The 21,400-nt window shown below is 38.4% G+C and overlaps 1 protein-coding gene across 1 annotated transcript in view; it reads right to left on the reverse strand.

Moving 5' to 3' along the window:
• Positions 1-854: 854 nt before the first annotated feature.
• Positions 855-21,400, reverse strand: part of FANK1 (fibronectin type III and ankyrin repeat domains 1) — a 31,297-nt gene continuing 10,751 nt past the window's right edge. Inside the window, exons 4-12 of the mRNA XM_077822857.1 lie at positions 16,538-16,619; positions 10,900-10,974; positions 10,449-10,514; positions 6,476-6,641; positions 4,387-4,530; positions 3,607-3,684; positions 3,475-3,519; positions 3,284-3,373; positions 855-932 (exon numbers count right to left, since the gene is read on the reverse strand). Of these exons, the coding sequence (XP_077678983.1) occupies positions 855-932; positions 3,284-3,373; positions 3,475-3,519; positions 3,607-3,684; positions 4,387-4,530; positions 6,476-6,641; positions 10,449-10,514; positions 10,900-10,974; positions 16,538-16,619 (824 nt within the window). The remainder of the gene's footprint in view (positions 933-3,283; positions 3,374-3,474; positions 3,520-3,606; positions 3,685-4,386; positions 4,531-6,475; positions 6,642-10,448; positions 10,515-10,899; positions 10,975-16,537; positions 16,620-21,400) is intronic.

The raw sequence follows: 21,400 nt of genomic DNA on the forward strand, positions 1-21,400 counted from the left end.
TACCAAAATTGATTTAAAAAAAATGCAAGCACCACATCAAGAAAAAAATATAAGATACTACCTAAGAAATCAGTACGATAGATAGCATCTTTCTTTGCGAGGTATGTCAATATTTTATTTTGATACTCTAAATAACTGTAAAATTTCACCATGCAACAGTATTATTTTTCTTATAAATCAGCATATCACAGGCACTTTTTTGTTATACATGTATGCAGATATTTTCTAAATATGTACTTAAAAATTTGAAAAAAATGTATAGGAGTTTGAACTACCATCTTTATATATGATAAACTAATGGAAAAAACTTGTTTACAAATAGTGTTTTCTTTAGCCATTGGGAGTCGCAGAGCTACAAGCTCCCATTTTTAGAGCTGCATTTGACATAGCTTACTGAGCATATGAAGGAAACATAGATGTCTAACATAAGCTTAATTTCTCATACAACATTCCTTGCTAAAGCGTTTGCAGAACAGAAATTACGTTAATATTGAAGGAGCAGTTTATCTGTTTTTCTATTATCAAAGGTTATGAGCAGCTTTAGGCAGGCTAGATAGCTACTTTTGGTGTCATACCTTTGGGTATCCTGAAATTTCCTTAAAAAACTTGTGTTTCAGCATTATGTGAGTTTGTCATTAGTTTAAGAAGCTTCCAACTCCCTCCCAGCTGCAAAGCAACCCAGTTGCACACCTTGCTCTGTAAGTAGACCTGTACATCTAATATATACATTACTGCTATACTTGTTTTGAACATTATATAGGGGGTACTGTGGAGAAAACAGTATGTAAATGTAATTAAAGACGTTTCCTAATTCATATGGATAAGAGGGCTGAATTAAGGTTGCACAAGCAACTTTAATTCTGGTATTTCTTTTTCAGTGCTTCTGTTTGCAACTTGAGAAACATTCTTCTAACACTTTTGTGTGTAATTTCCTAAATTTTTAAAAAAGCGAACTAAAAACAAGCAAAAAAATTTAACACCTTCTCCCCCTGAAATTCCATGTTGTTCTTCAGCAGGGTTGGAACCTTTAGATTCACCTCATAGATCCCTGCTATTTGAGTAAATTCATTATAAAGTGAAGGAAGATTGTCAAATAAAATATAAAATGACAGAAGAGTAAGAAATAGCCTAGTTTCCCTCCAGCACAAAGTGAGAGATAAAAACATCCTGTGTTAGATGGCAGGTGTGTAAAGAGCCCATCCTTGGAAAAAATGTAGATGCAGAGGATAAGCATAAAAACAATCAATTATTTGTTAGTTAATTGCCATGCCTGTGCAGTCTCTTTGTTATCAATCTTCTTCTTACAGGAATTTCAAGATACTGAGGTTTATTTTTTTTTCCAATTAATAGAATTTTAGCGTACATTTATTTTTTGAATTTTAGTAAATTGCATCCATATTGGCCGTGCTGGTGGGCAACTGGACTGCTTAAAACAACATAGCATCAAGGATAGGAATGTTGGCGGCATTTGGGGTGGGGGAAAATCGACAATGGCAGTCTTGGTACCTTAAAAGGTAAAAAAACAAAACAAAAAAACAGTCTAGCCCACCCCACAAAATGAAAGTCACTTCTTGTGGAAGCATACTTTGTGTTTCTATATAAAGGTAAATTGAAAGCAAGTCCAGCTTATGCTTTAAAACATATGATAGCATTATCAACAGGACAGAAAGTACAATGATTGACACTTAAAAGTAAACATTTACACCTAAGAGAACTGATGTGCCCCATTGCAATATTTCATTGTAGAAAGGAAAGTATTGCAACGTATCATGATAAAGGAAAACATCTACATTTTAATGTCAATCAGTGTATATTTTAAAAGTGGATGTGTTTTATATAAAAAATGTCAACTATAATTACCATATGAAATATGGTAATTGTCAGTAAATAGCATTGATGTGCACTCTCCCCTTTACAAATTTAAGAGTACTTTAATTACATTTCAATGGTCTTCCCATTGTGCAAATTTAAAGCATTCAAATTGTATATAACTCTGCTACTTGTTTGCTCACTGTTGATAGTAAATCAACATTTATCTCATTATTTGTACAGTTTACATTGGCTGCTACTAAAATTGTGTTGATTTTTAATTTTTATTATTAATGTTTAAAGCTTATCACTATTTAGCTCCAATTACCCATTTCTGGGTTTTCTAATACCTTGTACACTATATTGTGAATGCAAGAGTTACAAGCAATTTTTAAAATAATAAAACATTATTTGGTGACCAGGCCAGGTTAAATGTTACATTAATGCTTTGGAATTCTTTAGCTTTGAACTCCAAAAAGCTGTTAGACTGTACCTTTAGTGACGATTTCCTCTTACCTCCCCAGTATAGGCCTTGTCTTCTCTACTGAAAAAGGTAACTAACACACATGAGCTATCCCAAGGTAAAAACACAGAGAAGACCAGGCACTTTATTTTTACCACAAAGTGAACTTGGTGAGGTCAACCCCTTGAAGTGAGTATAAGGCAGTTTATCTTGTGATAAAACTTAAGTGCTTGGACTTCATTGCGTTTCTACTGCAGGATAGGTTGTGCATGCATGTTAGTTGCCCCTTGATGCTGCAAGACAGTGTATGAGGAGGTCCCTGATTATTTACATCAGATAATAGTTACAGTTAATGTCACAATTCAGCTTCCACCCTGAAATCCACATTTCAACTTAATTTATTACATACACCTTCCTAACCTAACACATTATCCTGGAAGGATATTACAGTTCTTAAGACTTAAACTTAGTCCTTCACTCCTATGGCTGAATCTGGGCATGCTGCGCAAGCAAGATGCTCATTTCCTCGGGAGAAAGAAGGGACTTCCTGGCTATTTTAAGAGTGACAATAGGCATCAGTGGGAGTTACTGAACATTCTCTAGCCAGAGGGACAGGACTAGGACAAAAAGGAAAAGAAAAAGAGGGAAGTAATAAAAAATATGTGAAAAACAATCTTTGTCATGAGCTCTAAGAAGGGCTTAGAACAGGGAGGGGAATGATATAAAAACTGCATTTATGACAACATTATTTTGTTTTACATCTAACTCTAAATGCAAGTGAATATAAAGTAGCGTTAGGGAACAACGACAGTACAACATGCATATACATTTAAATACAAGACAACATCCTCAAGAAGAAGCTGAGCTACACATTTTAATGAGCATCCAAGAATCTGTAACAACTGAACAGTATAAAGTAAAACAAGCAAATTCTAGTGCTTAACTGAGGGCCAGTCTTCATGTTTTCACCTTACTGGTAGAAAAAGCACTCCTTTTCTTTTATTTAGTTACCTCACGTGACTGCGAGCCAAGAACTGGTGGAGGAAAACTGTTTTTCTCAGTTAATTTTCTCTTATTTTCTTCTAACAAAATGACCACGCTCTAAACCAAAAAAAAGCAGAAAGATTAAGGGAAAGGGAAGGGTTTTAAAAAGCAAAACCAGTAGAAACCAGGAAATCAATATGTAAAATAATTATTCATACATGTCTGTGAAAACCTCTAGCCATTTCTAGGAGACCTTTGCCATACTGAAAGACAAAACAATGGCATATTCAAAATCTTTTAAATATTTTTTAAATCTTTTTTTTTTAAATAATATAATTGTTTTTAGCTACCTCATTTTTAACAGTAGAGTCTGCTCCTTTATCCAGCAGCAACTGAATCAACTCTTCATGATTATTTAATACTGCCACCTGCAATATAATACAATACTAGAATACATGCCTCATATTACAGTGTTGTTATCTGCCACAAGTTAGTGTATGTATGTTACATTACACAGGCCTAAGTCTTATACCGGGATCTGCTAATGTGGACTCCAGTGCCCATGCAGAGTTCCACTGGCTTCACTGAGATTCCAAATGAGAGCAGAGATCATCACTAGCTGAATCTGAGGCAGGATCTGGGTTTTAGACAGCAGAGAGGGCTCTGCAATAATATGTAGACTTACAAAGATCAAAATACACATACACGTATTTCTAAATGTTATGAATTTAAAATGTACAGGCTACGTTCCTCTGTGATGACTGAAATGATAACATGATATAGATAGCATTTTATCATCTTTATAGAACATATGAATACAGTACTTCAGAAAGATAAATTCTGAAAGGATGAGATAATCAGAGGACTCATCCTAATAAAAATACATTTGAGCCTCTGAAGTCTTCTCCAACTAAGTACTGTTATTTTACAAACCAAACCAAGAGTTTTTTTAATGTATTAGTAGAGGAATAGTGGTAGTTTTTTCCCTTGAATAAAAGCCCTCTGGGAGTGAATGCATAACCATTGCTATCCTACTGCACATCTGAGTTAACAAGGATTTTCTAATTGCAGTCAAATTCCTGACCTTAATTGCAAGTACACAACTAAACTGGTTATAGAAAAAGGCATACCATTAAAGGTGTTTTGCCATCTTTATCTTTCATATTCACATCTGCTCCTGCTTCAATTAAAAGAGATGCCACATCCTTATTCCCTGTTACTGCAGAAACTCTCATCAATGGTGTCCATTCTAAGACTGTATCTTTAGTATCTACCTATTGTAGAAAGGAAGACATTTCTTATACTTGAAAAAAAAAATCCCTATTTAACTAAACAAAGATTTTTCACATTGCTGAGCAATTGCCGAGTTGAACAACTCACAACCTCTCTGAGGATGCCATATTTTTATAATGTGAAATCAAATTGTGCCATAAACCTAAGGGGAACTAACTCACATATTTAAAATAAATTATATGCTGAAGAGCTTTGCTGGATCAGGGCTACAGTACTCAGTACCTTCCTTGCTGGATGAAGCCCATAGGAGTTAATATTGTGGCCAGCCTCCCAGAGGATATTAGTAGTAGTACTTTGGGTACATATTTTAACTGGAACCCCAGAAAGTTTCTCCTGCAAGCTCCAGTGAGTGCATGCTCCTTTAAGAGGAGGCAATGTATTCCTTGCTCTGCACCCAAGTTACATGGTAACTGCTTTAAGAAAGAAGACATTGGAAGTGACTCCTGTATGTTTTCAGGCCTTTGAAGCTTGTGCATTGAGAATAAATTTCTTCCTCATCCAAAAGAATCATAACATCATTATGTATTTATTATTTATTGCAATTTAAAATAACAAAAATGCAAAGCATTAGGCACCCTAAACATATAATTAATATTACAACAAAACCTCAGCAGTATGCCAATCACTTAAATAAGACCTCTTCTACCAAGTCCCCTACAAAAAAAATCTCCTTTCTACCCCTTGATTTCAGAACCTTTGTACTACTGCTCCAGCAGTAAACCTGAATATGGCTGGATATCTAATAATTTAAGTATTCCAAGTCCATACTCTTTTATGGTGAAATAAAAAAAGATATTTTATGCCAAAGAAGAACATGGTAATAACCTAGATAAAATTATTTTAAATCTGAAAAATAGAAACATGTCATTTCTATGTCAATATTCATATTTTTCAGACTGCAATATGCAAGTTTAGGTCCTGAAAATATACAACTCATTTTCCTTTAGGTTGAAGTCATTGTGGAATGCAACAGGACCAAACTTCACTCCAAGATTTGCAGATTTTTCAGTTATCAGTAACCTCTACTACCCTACTCACTGGGCTAAGAATGCTATGCGACAATAAAGTTATAATGTGAGGTTTAATTTTGACCTATCTAGCACATAATCTCCTTCTCTCTCACTTTGCACTCTTGCAGGAGCCTCTATCAACATGACTTTTCTTAATCTGAATTTGTTTTACAGGTCATTCCTCAATTCTTTACAGTTCTTGTATTCTCAATTAGAATAACATTATACCCATCAATCTTTATCTCCATATCTTTAACTTTTCATTTAGCCTTCCTGCAGTCTTGAACCAGAGCTTTCGAGCATCTTATCAACTGCAACCACTTGATTAAATTATATCCATCAATTTGCTAATATTTGCTGAGCTGTTACTAAGCATATCCCATTTTGTTTGCTAATGCAAGTTTGTGTCTCCAGATGGTGCGAAATCAATAGTAGGCAAGACTGCCTGTCTTCAATTTCATGGTGGCTTGGGAGCAAAACAGAATGCCAGATTTTTATTAAAACTATAAAACCTTCAATTTCAGGGTCTATCTATTTCCCTATTAACTATCTACAAAACAATTACCAAAGTTTAGTAATTTAATTATAAAAAAACAACAGAGCTAAAAGGTAGCACTTTCCCCAGCCTCCTATGGCAGATTCTCAATGTTCCTATCAGAACTCTGATGACCTGCACTTTCCCCATTTTTAATTCAGTTTCACAATTCCTAGATGTTCAGGACCTATGTCATGGTCACTATCCTTCCAGCCAAGGGCTTTCCACCCAACAATAAGATGCACTCCTTTATCCTAAGGGGCTCAGAGATATACTTAGAGAGCACTGACATTCCCAAAGTATCACCAGGTTATCAGACAACCTCTTTATGTCCCATAAAAATGCTGTTTTCTCTTAAAAGCACACAGATAAAATGCATACCTGACAGCCATCATTAATCATCCATTCAATAACATCACAATGTCCTCCATCCACAGCCCAGTGCAAAGCTGAACAACCTCCCAGATCTCTGACTTCCCAAGAAGCTCCTTGTTCTCTGAGGTATTTAACAATATCCAGGTGACCAGCAAAACACGCTAACATTAGGCTGTAACATAAAGAGAATTATTTTGCTGGAAGAACGGGACATCATTATTTTACTTACATTGATAATGTACTTTAATTTGGGCAGCCTTTTCTCATCAACTATTAATTTCGAGCTAACAACCACCAACTTTACTGATATTTAATGTACAGCTAAGCTGTAGCTGTCCCTGGGAGAGGGTGAAAGAAAGGCACAAGACCCTTCACGTACCTTGCTGCACCCCACTTTGCCTCCAGTGCTCCAAAACAGAAGAGAACCATAATGCTAGAGCCAGCATAACCCAAACTACAGAGGAGAGAGCTACTAGTACTGAACACCATAGTGGCATCTTCCTGCATGCTCACAAGCAAGTGGAGGTCAGGGTGTAGAAATGGCCATCAATGAGTTCATCTTCAGACAGCGACACTGGAAGCATTATGCCTTCTCCAGCCCTACACAGGCATAAGAGGCAGTATGTTTCTCAACCTCTCTCAGGTTGGCAACCCCTTATTCAAAGTCAAAAATGTTTGAAACTCCTTTACATTTACCATAAATGTTACAGTAAAAAAAGTATCATTAATAATCCTATTAATCTGTGTATCTTTGAGACGCTAACCGAGAATACTAGACCTTAAGACCGTAAGGGTGTACAGAAAGTGAGGGAGAAGATTTTTTCTTTGCTTTAGATAGTAATATAATTTTCAATGCCTTGTGATCACCCTGACTGCCATTCATGATCCCCACTGTGAAATTCTGATCTAGTGGATGGGAGCACTGGACTAGGAGTCATGGAATATGGCTTCTAGTCCCTGCTCTACCACTGCCCTACTGAGTGACACTGAGCAAATCACTTCACCTTTCTGTCTTGTCTATTTAGACTGTAAGCTGTTCAGGGCAGGAACGGTCTCTTCCTATATTTTACCACCACCTAGTACAATGGGGCATAGGCGCCAACTCCGTAGATGCTCCAGGGTTGGAGCACCCACAGGGAAAAGATGGTGGGTGCTGAGCACGCACTGGCAACCCCCCTATCAGAACTGGCCCTCCCCACAGTGCCTCCCACCCACCGGCAGACCCATGGATCAGTGCCTCCCCACCCCCCTGCGTCTCCCACCCATCGCAAACAGCTGTTTTGCAGCATGCAGGAATCTGGGAGGGAGGTGGGGAGAAGCAAGAACGCAGCGTGCTCGGGGGAGGGAGGTGAAACCGGGTGGGAAGAGGCGGGGCAGGGGTGGAGCAGGGGTGGGCAGGGGTGGAGGGGGGGTGGGCCCTGGGATGGAGACAGGGGTCAAACCCCCCCCCAGCACTTTGGAAAATCGGCACCTGTGCAATGGGGCCCCTGATGTTGGCTGGGGCATGCAGGCGCTACTGTAATATTAACAACAATAACACTGTCAAAGTGATAAGGTGGGTGAGGTAATATCTTTTACTAATAAGATATTACCTCATCCACTTTGTCTCGCTAATACCCTGAGACTGACACAGCTACAACTACACCGCATACAATAATGCTGTCACTGAGGTGATGCATTTCCTACACTAACACAGTTCCGGCTCTTAAAGCCTTAACTGAATCCTTAAGGTGAAATGAAAATATAAATATGTTTTTAATCAGAGTATTAAAATTAAAACAAGATTAGCCTGTAATAAATAATAATAATACTATGATGATATTTTAACTGGCCACCTGCCTAGATAATGTCTGTACAATTGTCTCATTAGTGATTAATATCTCTTTCTCACTAATCTCTTTTAAATAACATAAATATGTAGCTATCAAACTGTACATTCAGCTAATATACTCACACTTTGTATTTCTATTATCCTGGTCTTTTCCCTCCCACAAAATTTGGTTCTATACCCACCTGTCCTGTCTTGTCCCTATTTAGACTGTAAACTATCAAGACAAGGACTTATTTTATTTTTGAATAGCACCTGTCACAAGGGAGCTACTCAAGTACACAAAATGAAATCACACATTTAATTTTTGAGCCCTTAAATTCATTGTCAACCAAAATAAAATTGTTCTATGTTAATCTCACAAGAAACATGAAGCAGTGACCAATTATCAAAGTTTTCCCTTTACAGTACTTTTAAATTGGAAAGAATCTAATTTATATCACAATGTTGTGTATATACACTTGTTAATCTCAGATGATATCCGACAGTCTTCAGATTTTCCCAAAACCATGACCCCTGGCATCAAATGTGTGCATGGACAGAGATGGAAACACACTTTACCAATGCACAGGAAAACAAGACAAATACATTTATTTGGAGCATGTGGAATAAAGTTCATTGAATACTGATGCTCTGTGTATAAGAAAAGTATTGAGCCTGCCAGTTCATTACCAGGCAAAACACATGTATGTGTGCACGCTACAACCCCAGAAAGCCATAACTGGGCCACTGATCATCCAAGGGGGCAGGGAAACAGATTCGTGATCTAACAAATAGAGAAGTAGATGGACAAATATCCTGGGACACTTGAAAAGGTTCATCACTGGGAGCATCTGTCTTTTGGATAACGTATGGAACCAGGTAACTCTACCTCTCATTGTCTGATTTACTAAGTACCAAACAGAGTAACCTAGTTATGAGTGGAGAGGACAAGCAGGATAACGGAACTGCCAGAAAGGGCTGCCTGGAGCTAAGAATGCAATGGGGAAATCAGAGTGACTACACTAGAAACTCAAGTAGCTACAAATGGACTGGGCTTCCTGAATACTTCAGGGATGACAGCTGTAAGGGATTCCAGCAGATTGGTAGCAGTCTCATCAGAGAAGGAAGTAGGGTGACAGCTGCAAGCAAAGGGACAGGCACAGTAAAGAATATACCAGAAGGAAATCACTGGGGAAGCTAAGTTCAAAGGAAGACGTTTATGTAAAATGCCATGAGGCCAGACTAGAAGGAGCCCAGACAGCATCAAGATAGTAGCCCAGATAAAGACAAGGTCCAGCAGAAACAGAAAGACCTAGCAGGCTTACCTAGATTTTAGGAAGCACTGCCTTATGCAAATCAATTAATTGACTAATTTGCATATTTAAAATTTGCTTATTACCATAAACTTGTTTTTAAAAATTGTGTGTGAAATTAGTGATGACTAAAGGCACTGTCATGATAGTCCTGGTAAATGATACCTTCTGTGTACCTCGAGGGCAGCAGCAGCCTCCATAGCCCATGCACTTATCAGTATCTCTGTTGAGACTGCCCATTATTATACAGCGTTGTGGTGACTTTGTGATGTGGGAGCAGACACACACCAAATTTATCTCATATAGGGGCCACCAAAGAGTCACTAGATGGGATCAACTTTCAGCTGAATATGAATTTTGTATAGCGGCTCTAATATAGAACAGCATACGGTGCCTAACTACATATATATCATAGCTATCAGCCACTTCTCTTATCTTACTACAGTCTGTTCTAGTGTTTATTTGAAGAGAGGGTTGTTCCTTGAAGATATATTTGTAAAGAAAAGAGACAAATAAAAATGAGTGAATTTAGAGATTAGAGCCAAGCAGTGAGAGTAAATACTGTGTAAGCTTCCTCTTCAGACCTCTGCTAATACAGCTGACTCCTGATCTACAATTCTCTTTTCTAATGAAGTCCTGTGTTCTTCCTGAACAAAGATTGCCAGTTTACTGAATTTTGTAGCAATTTTATGATGTGATCAAATGGAAACTAAGATTAAATCAATAAAACTCATTTTCAGTTGTGACCAAAACTAGAATTTGAATATCAGTTTCCAGAACTGAAAAAATAATGATGCAATAATGCATAATACCAGTTCCCCAAAACCTCTGGTGAAGCAATATATCTGTGCAGTACCTGTCCTTTCCACTTCCATTCTTCTGATTTACATCTGTTCCATTCTGTACCAATATTTTCGCAAGCCTACATAGCAATAAATATTTTCATCAAGAACAATGCCCAGTAAACTAACATTTCTCATTAAAATAGAAACTCTGAAAGAGTAAATAAAAACTTTGTTTTGCACACACAGTCTATTACTGATAGTGAAAAAATAAATAAATAAATAAATAAATAATCCTAAAAAGGGACTTCTTTGATTTTCAACAATAAGTACACAGAAGAATAAAATAAACACTCTGGATGAATTTTATAAATTGTCAAAGTTGCCTTTATATTACAAAAAAACAAAACATCAATAATATTCTACTTTTCCTAAACTGACCGTCTATTATTGTGCTCCAAATATATTAAACAAGTGTAAAAATCAATCCTACACAACAAAGAGGTAAAATAAAAGCAGTAATACCTATCATATCCTTTCTGAGAAGCAACCATCAGAGCAGTAAAGCCTAGTTTATCAGGAACATCCACCTTCACATGTCTTACAGAAGGAGAAAAGAAAATGTTACAAACTAGTGTATCTCAAATATTTTCAGAGACAACTATAAATCTTTCCATAACATATTTCTAAAGAGTGTCTTATAAATTCAAAGCATTGTAATCACTGATTAATTTTGCCAACAGCGTGAAAGTAAAAAACATTGATCGTTTTATCAAAAATTCTGACTACTATTCTTGCTGATTTCTATTAGTTTGTTTTTTATTGTTTTTTTCCATAGAAATTCATTTACAAATACTTTTCAAGTTTCATTTTTCCAAGAAAAATAAGCTACTTAAAAAATTATAGCTGCCTAGGTAAAATGATATTTTTAGGGAAAAAAGAACTTCACCATCTCAGAGTTGAGGTTGGAAATATAATGGCAGTCAAAATAATAACTAGAATATTCTAATAAACATTTGAAAAAAAATCAGGAAAATTGGACAGTTTCACAACAAGCTTATTCTAACCCTGTTGACTTAACTAGGATACTAATCTATTATACAAATGAAAGCAACTAGAAATTGCATGTTACTAACTGCAACTGAATGGGATGGTAACTTGCTAGTGATTAAGATATATACAGTTTTATATAAATAACTTAATGAGTCTGTGTGCATCTCTATGATTATGTTACTCTATGACATCTGTGGTCAATTTGTGACGAACAGACAAGAGAGATGTGCCTATCATATGGGGAGGATGGATGAGGTTGATACAAAAGGTGAAGTATAATGGATTCCTTTACCCTTACTGGTCTGCTAAACTGGGATGGTATCTCTGTACATGCAAAGAGCTGTGGAGCTAAATCCTGGAATCAGAGTAGCAGCCATGTTAGTCTGTATCCACAAAAAGAAAAGAAGTACTTGTGGCACCTTAAAGACGAGCCTTTCCCTTCCTCTGTGAGATACAGTAGGTTCAGGCCACCAAATTCTGGCCTTATCTCTCAGTTTTCCCAAAAAAACTTTGCTCCTGCTGATACATCCTATACTTTCTACCCTGCACACCTGCCAAAAGTGGTACAACAGCACTTTAAACAGCTAATTACTAACACCCCCTGTCAAGGTTCCTCCCCCACTCTGAACTCTAGGGTATAGATGTGGGGACCTGCATGAAAACCTCCTAAGCTTACTTTCACCAGCTTAGGTTAAACTTCCCCAAGATACAAATTAATTTTATCCTTTGTCCCTGGATCTCCACTGCCACCACCAAATTCTAACTGGGTTTACTGGGAAACGTAGTTTGGACAAGTCTTTCCCCCCAAAATCCTCCAAACCCTTGCACCCCACTTCCTGAGGAAGGTTTGGTAAAAATCCTCACCAATTTGCATAGGTGACCACAGACCCAAACCCTTGGATCGGAGAACAATGAAAAAGCATTCAGTTTTCTTACAAGAAGACTTTTAATAGAAGTAAAGACATCACCTCTGTAAAATCAGGATGGTAGATACCTTACAGGGTAATTAGATTCAAAACATAGAGAATCCCTCTAGGCAAAACCTTAAGTTACAAAAAGGACACACAGACAGGAATAGTCATTCTATTCAACACAGTTCTTTTCTCAGCCATTTAATGAAATCATAATCTAACACATACCTAGCTAGATTACTTACTAAAGTTCTAAGACTGCATTCCTGGTCTATCCCCAGCAAAAGCAGCATACAGACAGACACAGACCCTTTGTTTCTCTCCCTCCTCCCAGCTTTTGAAAGTATCTTGTCTCCTCATTGGTCATTTTGGTCAGGTGCCAGCGAAGGTTACCTTTAGCTTCTTAACCCTTTACAGGTAAGAAGATTTTTCCTCTGGCCACGAGGGATTTTAAAGGGGTTTACCCTTGCCTTTGTATTTATGACACCACCTAAAACAAACCAAGTTTCTCAGGCGCTAAGTAGAGAGTGATAAACACCTATGGTCCCAGCTATGCATGTGAGCAGTGCAGCCAGCAGAAAGAGTGCCCTGGCTCCGCCACATCACACCCCATGAGGGCCATTCCCTACTTACCAGGTGAGAGCCACAATCCACCATCTAGTATAGGGAGGAGGCAACAGTCTTAGTTCTATATATATAGATGGTAAGGTGAGGGTTGTGGTTACTACTGGAAATGCAAATGAGCATGAAAGTTTGTCATGGATAGGGGTAGCAGACAGAAGTTGATCTGGGTTTAAAGTTCAGATTGTCTTCAGAATCTGAATACTACAGTTCCTAGCTTTAAAATATTTAGAATATTTCACATCTAAAAATGTTAATAATGAATTTTATATGTATTTAAAAGCTTAACTCTATCGTAACAAAAAGGTTTTGTCTAGGTATTTCCTTTTCAAACATAATATTTAGAATATTGATATGCGCCTACTTGATGTAGTTGGTTATTTTTTTTCAATTTCATAAGTTCCTTGGATCTAATTAGTTCAGCTGAAGAGCTTTCAAACTCTCACAGTAATTACTTTAAAGGGGGGGGGGAAGACACACCCCAAAACATAACAATTTAGGTTTCAGAGAGATAGCCGTGTTAGTCTATATCAGTAAAAACAATGAGGAGTCCTTGTGGCACCTTAGAGACTAACAAATGTATTTGGGCATAAGCTTTCGTGGGATATAACCCACTTCATCAGATGCATGGAGTGGAAAATACAGTAAGCAAGTATAAATATATAGCACCTGAAAAGATGGGAGTTGCCTTACTAACTGGGGGGTTAGTGTCACCCCTTCTTGTCAACTGTTGGGAATGGGCCACTTCCACCCTAATTGAATTGTCCTCATTAGCATTGACCCCTTTCCCCCTACTTGGTAAGGCAACTCCCATCTTTTTCACATGCTGTATATTTATACCTGTTTCATAAACATACAGCTGAGGGTAGCATAAAATCCCTCCTTTACCTGTAAGGGGTTAAGAAGCTCAAATAACATGGTTGGCACCTGACCAAAAGGACCAATAAGGGAAGAAGATCCTTTCAAATCTGTGGGGGGAGGTTTTGTTTTTCTGCTCTCTTGGTTATTCTCTCCGGGACAGAGAGAGACCAAGCCAGGAAAAACATCTCCTAAAACCCTACCTGAAATAAGCATCTAAGATTACAAATTGTAAGTAATAGCAAGGGAATGCATTAGATTATCTTTTGTTTTAGCTTGTGAATTTCCCCTGTGCTAAGAGGGAGGTTTATTCCTGTTTTTGTAACTTTGAAGTTTTGCTTAAAGGGGAATCCTCTGTGTTTTAAATCTTATTATTCTGTAAAATTACCTTCAATCCTGATTTTACAGAGGTGTTTCTTTTACTTTTTTCTTTATAATAAAATTCTGCTTTTAAGAACCTGATTGGTTTTTAGTGTGCTCAGCTTGTTTACCGATTTGATTGATATATTATTCTCAAGCCTCCCCAGGAAAGGGGGTGAAGGAGCTTGGGGGGATATTTTGTGGAAACAGGAACTCTAAGAATCCTTTTCCTGAATCTTTGTCTAACTCACTTGGTGGTGCCTGCAGTACCATCCAAGAACAAGGAAGGATTTGTGCCTTGGGGAAGTTTTTAACCTAAGCTGGTAGAAATAAGTTTAGAGGAACTTTCATGCAGGTCCCCAAATCTGTACCCCAGAGTTCAGAGTGGGGAGGGAACCCTGACAACCCGCTTACTGTATTTTCCACTCCATGCATCTCATGAAGTGGATTACAGCCCATGAAAGCTTATGCCCAAATAAATGTGTTAGTCTCTAAGGTGCCACAAGGACTCCTCATTGTTATAACAGTTTAGATTACTCCTGATGCCCAACTTCACCAGGCACAGATGGAATTTTTCCAAAAGCTCTAAGTTTCATATCAGTTAACCCCAAAATTTACCACCTAGCCCTTCTAAAAACATTAGTTCTCAAGGACAATATACTAAAATAAATTTAGAATTTATAGACCAACCTAATATTTGAAATATAACATTCCAAAGTAAATGAGAAAACTTTTCCAAAAGTAAAAAGAAACCTCTATTTTTTCCATATCTCATTCTTCCAATATGTCTTGTCCAATTAGCTTCAAAATTTTGGAGAAAAATATATCTTCTGGCAATGGAATATACATAATAAATTTCAGGGAAAAGATACTTTTTTCCCCAGATAGTTGACAGAGGGGAAAAGAAAAAACAAATATATAGTTTAATGCTAATTTAAAATGTATCAGTGAAGTGACCAGGGTGGCCCTCTAACACAGTAAATCTGGAGTTAGAAGAGTTTCTTCATTTCTGCTTAGCATTACAGAATATTTGGCATTGTGTTCCATCTGGGCAGTATCTTGCAAATTCTTTTTCATAAAAGAATAGATAAAGATTTGAAGACAGACTATATTATGAAATAAAAATGAACTAAACAATATTTTTTCATACAAGTATAGTAATTACTTAGAACTTTACATCATATATTAGAACACAGAATTGACACACTAGATCAGATCAGTGGTCATTCTAGCCAGTATTCGGTCTGTGACAATGGCTACTATAGACATTCAAGACCTTTTAGAATACCAAAAAGATAATGGTTGGCTTATGCATAAATCATTAGAATTTATATTCTTTCCAAAATTCAGGAATTTTATTTTTGAATCTCTGGATATTCTGATTATCCATAAAGATTATCTTTTTTGAATTCTGCTAAACTCTTGGTCTCAGTGATAGCTTGGGTCAATGAGTTCCACAAGCTAACTGTGCATTGTGAGAAAAGAGTATTTCTTTTCATTAGTTTTGAATGCTCTACCTCAGCGGATCTCAAACTGTGGGTCGGGACCCCAAAGTGAGTCACGACCCCATTTTAATGGGGTTGCCAGGGCTGGCGTTAGACTTGCTGTGGCCCAAGGTCAAAGCCCAAGCCCCATAGCCTAGGACCAAAGCGGGAGCCCGAGGGCTTCAGCCCTGGGTAGCGGGACACAGATTACAGGCCCCCTGCCTGGATCTGAAGCCCTTGGTCTTTGGCTTTGGACCCCTCCCTGCTGGGAGACTCGGGCTTCGGCCGCCCCACCTGGGGTGGCGGGACTTGGGGGGTGAAGGTGAGCTTAGGCTTCGATCCCCCTCCTGGGGTCACGTAGTAATTTTTGTTGTCAGAAGGGGGTCATGGTGCAATGAAGTTTGAGAACCCCTGCTCTACCTTTCTGTTTCATCAGAAGTCCCCTCTTTCTTGTGTTATGAGAAGGGATGAATATAGGTGCCCATTTTCTTTATTTTGTACCCTTTTATGATATCCCCTCTGCCTTATTTGTCAACTCTGTAAAATAAACATTACCAGTTTCTTCAATTTCATTTCACATGGAAGTGTTTCCATGCTTCTGATCATTCCCATTGCCTGTATTTGGATCCCATCTATTTCTGATATACACTTTTTAAGGAAGAATGACCAAAACCAAATAGCACATTCAATTTGTAAAATGATATTACACAAAGCAAATTTGTGATTTGTCACTTTATCATAAAATGTAAAATCTAATTTTTAGGACATGGGGAAACTAGCTCATTGAAACAAAACACAATAGCATCAGGCAGTTTACATGATTTCATGTCCACTGTAATACTTTATAGATATTTTATAATCGGAATATTTTCTCACCCTCCCTGAAGAATGTTAAGAACTGCCTCTACATCATTCATACTGACAGCTCGATGAAGTTGTTCTCCACTCATCGGCTCTCCTGTAGAAAACAAAATAGGGAAGTACAGTAACTCCTCACTTAACATCTTCCCACTTAACGTTGTTTCAAAGTTACCTTGCTGCTCAATTAGGGAACAGCCTCATTTAAAGTTGTGCAATGCTCCTTTATAACGTCATTTGGCTGCCTGCTTTGTCCACTGCTTGTAAGATTTTGTGGAAGAGCAGCAACTTTACAAGAGAGCACTGCACAAGTTCCTCTTCTCCACCTCCTCTCCCTCCCTCCCAGCGCTTCCCCCCACCACCAAACAGCTGTTTGGCGGCACTTAGGACTTTCGGGGGGGGGGGGGAGGAAGGAATGGGGATGCGGCGTGCTCCAGAAAGGAGGTGGAGTGGGGGTGGGAAGAGGTGGGCCTGAAGTGGAGCGGGGACAGGAAGAGGGGGGCCTGGAGCATCCCCCGGCAAAGTCGGCGCCTGTTCTTCTCCAGGTAAGCTGCCACTGCTGCTGCAAAGGTGCTTCCTAGCGTCCTTGCCTGCAGTGGGCTGTGCCTGTGTGGGGTAAGCCAGGGGCACTTCCCAACCACAGTACAGTATGGTATTGTATAGTATATAATGCCTTTTGTCTGCCCCAAAAAAATTTCCTTGGAACCTAACCCCCCACATTTACATTAAATCTTATGGGAAAATTGGATTAGTTTAACATCGTTTCACTTAAAGGTGCATTCTTCAGGAACATAACTACAATGTTAAGTAAGGAGTTACTGTATTTGCAAAACAGTTCAAAGATTCATTCTAGTAGTGTTGGCAAGTAATGAAATACTGCAAATAAATGATTAGCTTTAATATTTTTCAGTACCACTTTCTGGATATTTTCTAGATTACTAAATTAAACAACAGAATCTGTATCATTGTTACATAGTTTTTATTTAAGAGGTGACTCTTGAAGTGTGGTTACACTCACTGGTATTCTCACAATACAGTATGCTCATTACTAAATCTTTGTCTTTTTTCATTACCATTTTTAAAAATCAATTATTTTGGTGGAAGACTAATCCCTTTATATACTTCTGTACTGGAGGTGAACCTGTATCTGGGAACTATCATGTTAGAGATTAAACATGAGCAGGACCTACTGCTCAGTCAACATAGTATGGTCCCTTGAATGCTGTGGTGATTGGGAGAGATCTGGCTTCCAGTTCTCTCTTCATTTTGTCTTGAAGGGCAAAACTGCTGTGTCTGACCATGACTCCCTCCTGACTAGGGTTTGGACTATGATTAGCCTACCTTTACTCACTAAGATATTTTCCTACAGCCCTTTGCCAAAATAAAAATAAGAACCAGACACTGCCCAGAACTGGATTAACAGCTGTTCTAGATATCTTCTCTCATAACAAAAGCCAGTTGTAAAATGGTATTTCCTAAACAAATCAAATTTATTGTTCCTCGTGCCCATAAATGTTCCCAGTTTCAGTGGGCCATCTCTAAAACACATCAGTTCCTGTGGCAATTGGTAACGACCACATTTCTAGTCCATATGCCACATCTTGTGTGTTAGTCTAATGATGAACATGGGCATTAATGAACCAAAAAATAACAACCTTCTTTTGGATGCAGAATGATTTTTTTCCTATTTACAGAGAACACAGCTACAGTTGTAGTTGTTGCTATCTACCCAAGCCATACGAAAGACGATGAGTAGAACACAGCAAATAGATTTGACTGCTCAGTCTCTAGGTCCAGCACAAAGTGTTGCAGGTCTCTCTCATGAAAATTAACCCTTGAAATATCTGGTTGTGCTCTGAAAAAGTAAGGGCAAGGATGAAAAGGGCATGTAAAGCCTGTGTTGTGGAAATAAAACTTCAAAAAGTGGAAGATCTTAATTTGATTATTGGATAGGCACCTGATGACAGCATGCCAAGTGAGGCAAATCCTGTTGCAAAACAAGCAACTAGTGGTTAGCCACATTTCAGTTTAAGAAGCTTCAGACTGCATATTTTCTAGAACCTGTATGCCTCTGCATTTTTGGAAACTACATGTTAAAATGCAGTATTGACTCAAAGCAAGATTAAAATTATTCTAATGAGAGTGTGTGGAAGTATTTAAAGAAAGAAAATGTGGAGGGTTCATGTGAAAATACTGCAGTTGTCATCCTTTGAGATTTTACAAGATAGCTACAGAGTTGATGACTTAACTTGCTTGTAGGAGACATTTGTTAACATTTTTCAATTGCCAGAATATGCTTATTTTATTTGCCTGAGAACCAGCTTCAATAAAAATTATAGAATTTGGCATACTACTTTAAATCTTAATTCTGCAATGTTTATATTGTTTGAAGTTCTTATTAGCTAGGTATCCCAAAGATGGTACTTTTTAGGGCAGGGCATCTATATTTGAAATGTACCACAAGTCATTCAACAAGACTCTAAAGTCAGCCATTGCATCAGGAAGACCAAACAAAAGCAAAGAGAGTGGACACTACAAAAAGGGAGTGATGCTGTTGTAGCTGCTAAAACAGTTTACCATGAAAGAAAAGGAGCCAAGGGAACAAGAGAGAAAAAGAAAAAATTAGAAAGAAAAAGGAGAAATCAAAAGAAGAAAAAGATAAAGAGGAAAAGACATAATAGCATTTTGGTGAGTCAGATTTAATTCATGCATTTTACTTCCTACATTTCACTGTACTTCTTTGGAAAACACTTCACAGTTCTATTAGGGATAGAGTGTGACATTTAGCCACAACCCTGCATTATGGGTAGTGAAGAGACATACCACTCCTGTAGAGTGGCATTGTGAGGAAGAAGTTTCCCTGGTATACTTCAGATTCTCTCTCTTGGGTTCTTGGTTGGCTGCCTGAATCTCCTATTTTTCAGGCAGCTTCTTGGGAGGCCATGCAAATGTGCCTGACATCAGCTCAGAGGCTCTGTGCTCTCCACTCATCTCTCCCTGCATACCCATTGAGCAGGTGTTGAATTGCTGTTCAGCAACACAAATAAAGGCAGCTTTGCAGATGCAGCAAAAGGAGCAACAGGCTACAACTCAGACCGGGATTTAGGGAGGAAACTTTCTTAGCAGTCTGTCCCTTTCCAGCACATAACGAACAGATTGACAGAACCAGAAGAGTACCCAGATGTCACCTACTATAGGACAGGCCCAACAAAGAAAATAACAGAATGCCACTAGTCATCACCTTCAGCCCCCAACTAAAACCTCTCCAACGCATCATCAAGGATCTACAACCTATCCTGAAGGACAACCCATCACTCTCACAGATCTTGGGAGACAGGCCTTGCTTACAGACAGCCCCCCAACCTGAAGCAAATACTCACCAGCAACCACACACCACACAACAAAAACATAAATCCAGGAACCTATCCTTGCAACAAAGCCCATTGCCAACTGTATCCACATATCTATTCAGGGGACACCATCATAGGGCCTAATCACATCAGCCACACTATCAGGGGCTCGTTCACCTGCACATCTACCAATGTGATGTATGCCATCATGTGCCAGCAATGCCCCTCTGCCATGGACATTGGCCAAACTAGACAGTCTCTACGTAAAAAAATAAATGGACACAAATCAGACGTCAGGAATTATAACATTCAAAAACCAGTCGGAGAACACTTCAATCTCTCTGGTCACTCGATTACAGACCTAAAAGTTGCAATTCTTCAACAAAAAAACTTCAAAAACAGACTCCAACGAGAGACTGCTGAATTGGAATTAATTTGCAAACTGGACACCATTAAATTAGGCTTGAATAAAGACTGGGAGTGGATGTGTCATTACACAAAGTAAAACTCTTTCCCCATGTTTATTCCCCCGCCCCCCCCCCCAACTGTTCCTCACATGTTCTTGTCAACTGCTGGAAATGGCCCACCTTGATTATCACTACAAAAGGTTTTTTTTCTCTCCTGCTGGTAATAGCTCACCTTACCCGATCACTCTCATTACAGCGTGTATGGTAACACCCATTGTTTCATGTTCTCTGTGTATATAAAATCTCCCCACTGTATTTCCCACTGCATGCATCCGATGAAGTGAGCTGTAGCTCACGAAAGCTTATGCTCAAATAAATTTGTTAGTCTCTAAGCTATCACAAGTACTCCTTTTCTTTAAACAGTTCCTTGGGTTCCTCTAGCATTCAGGGGGGAAAAGCACTTCAGCCAGGGGAGAGAGGGGCAAAAATGCAGGGCGGGGGGACAAGCATACTCAAGAGAGGAAGGGGAAGCCTTAGAAAGGGAGGGACCTGGGAAAAGCCCAAGGGAAAAATCAAAGAGAAGCGGGATAGGAACCTCAAGAAGAGAAAGATGGGAGGACATCTAAACTCAAGGGAAAGGGGAAGGCAGAGGGGAACCAGAGAGAAGAAGGGCTGGGGGGAATACTTAGGGCAGGGTATGGGATATGGAAGACAGATACAGAAGGAGAGACTGGGGAAAACCTCAAGGGAACTGATGGATGACTTGGAAGAGGAGAATTGGTACAAGTTGATGGCTTGGGGAAAAACTGAAGGAGTTGACAGTGAAGGGGAACTGCACCATCCTGAAATATGCAAATTTAGGCAAAATATAATTTGCATAAAAGCTCCAAATTTCTAGACCTTCCAAGCTTTAACAGTTACTAAGAAAGGAAATGAAAGTGATGGCAGGATATTGTTGATGATGACTGATGATAAACAGACATATCCGAAACAAAAGACCCAGTAGTAATTGGGGACTTTAACTACCCACACATCTGTTGGAAAAGTAATATGGCAAAACACAAAATGTCCAGTAAGTTCTTGGACTGTACTGGGAACAATTTTTTCTTTTAGAAGGAAGTAAC

The sequence above is a fragment of the Eretmochelys imbricata genome, chromosome 7 (assembly GCF_965152235.1).
Source record: "Eretmochelys imbricata isolate rEreImb1 chromosome 7, rEreImb1.hap1, whole genome shotgun sequence".
Classification (NCBI taxonomy): Eukaryota; Metazoa; Chordata; order Testudines; family Cheloniidae; genus Eretmochelys; species Eretmochelys imbricata.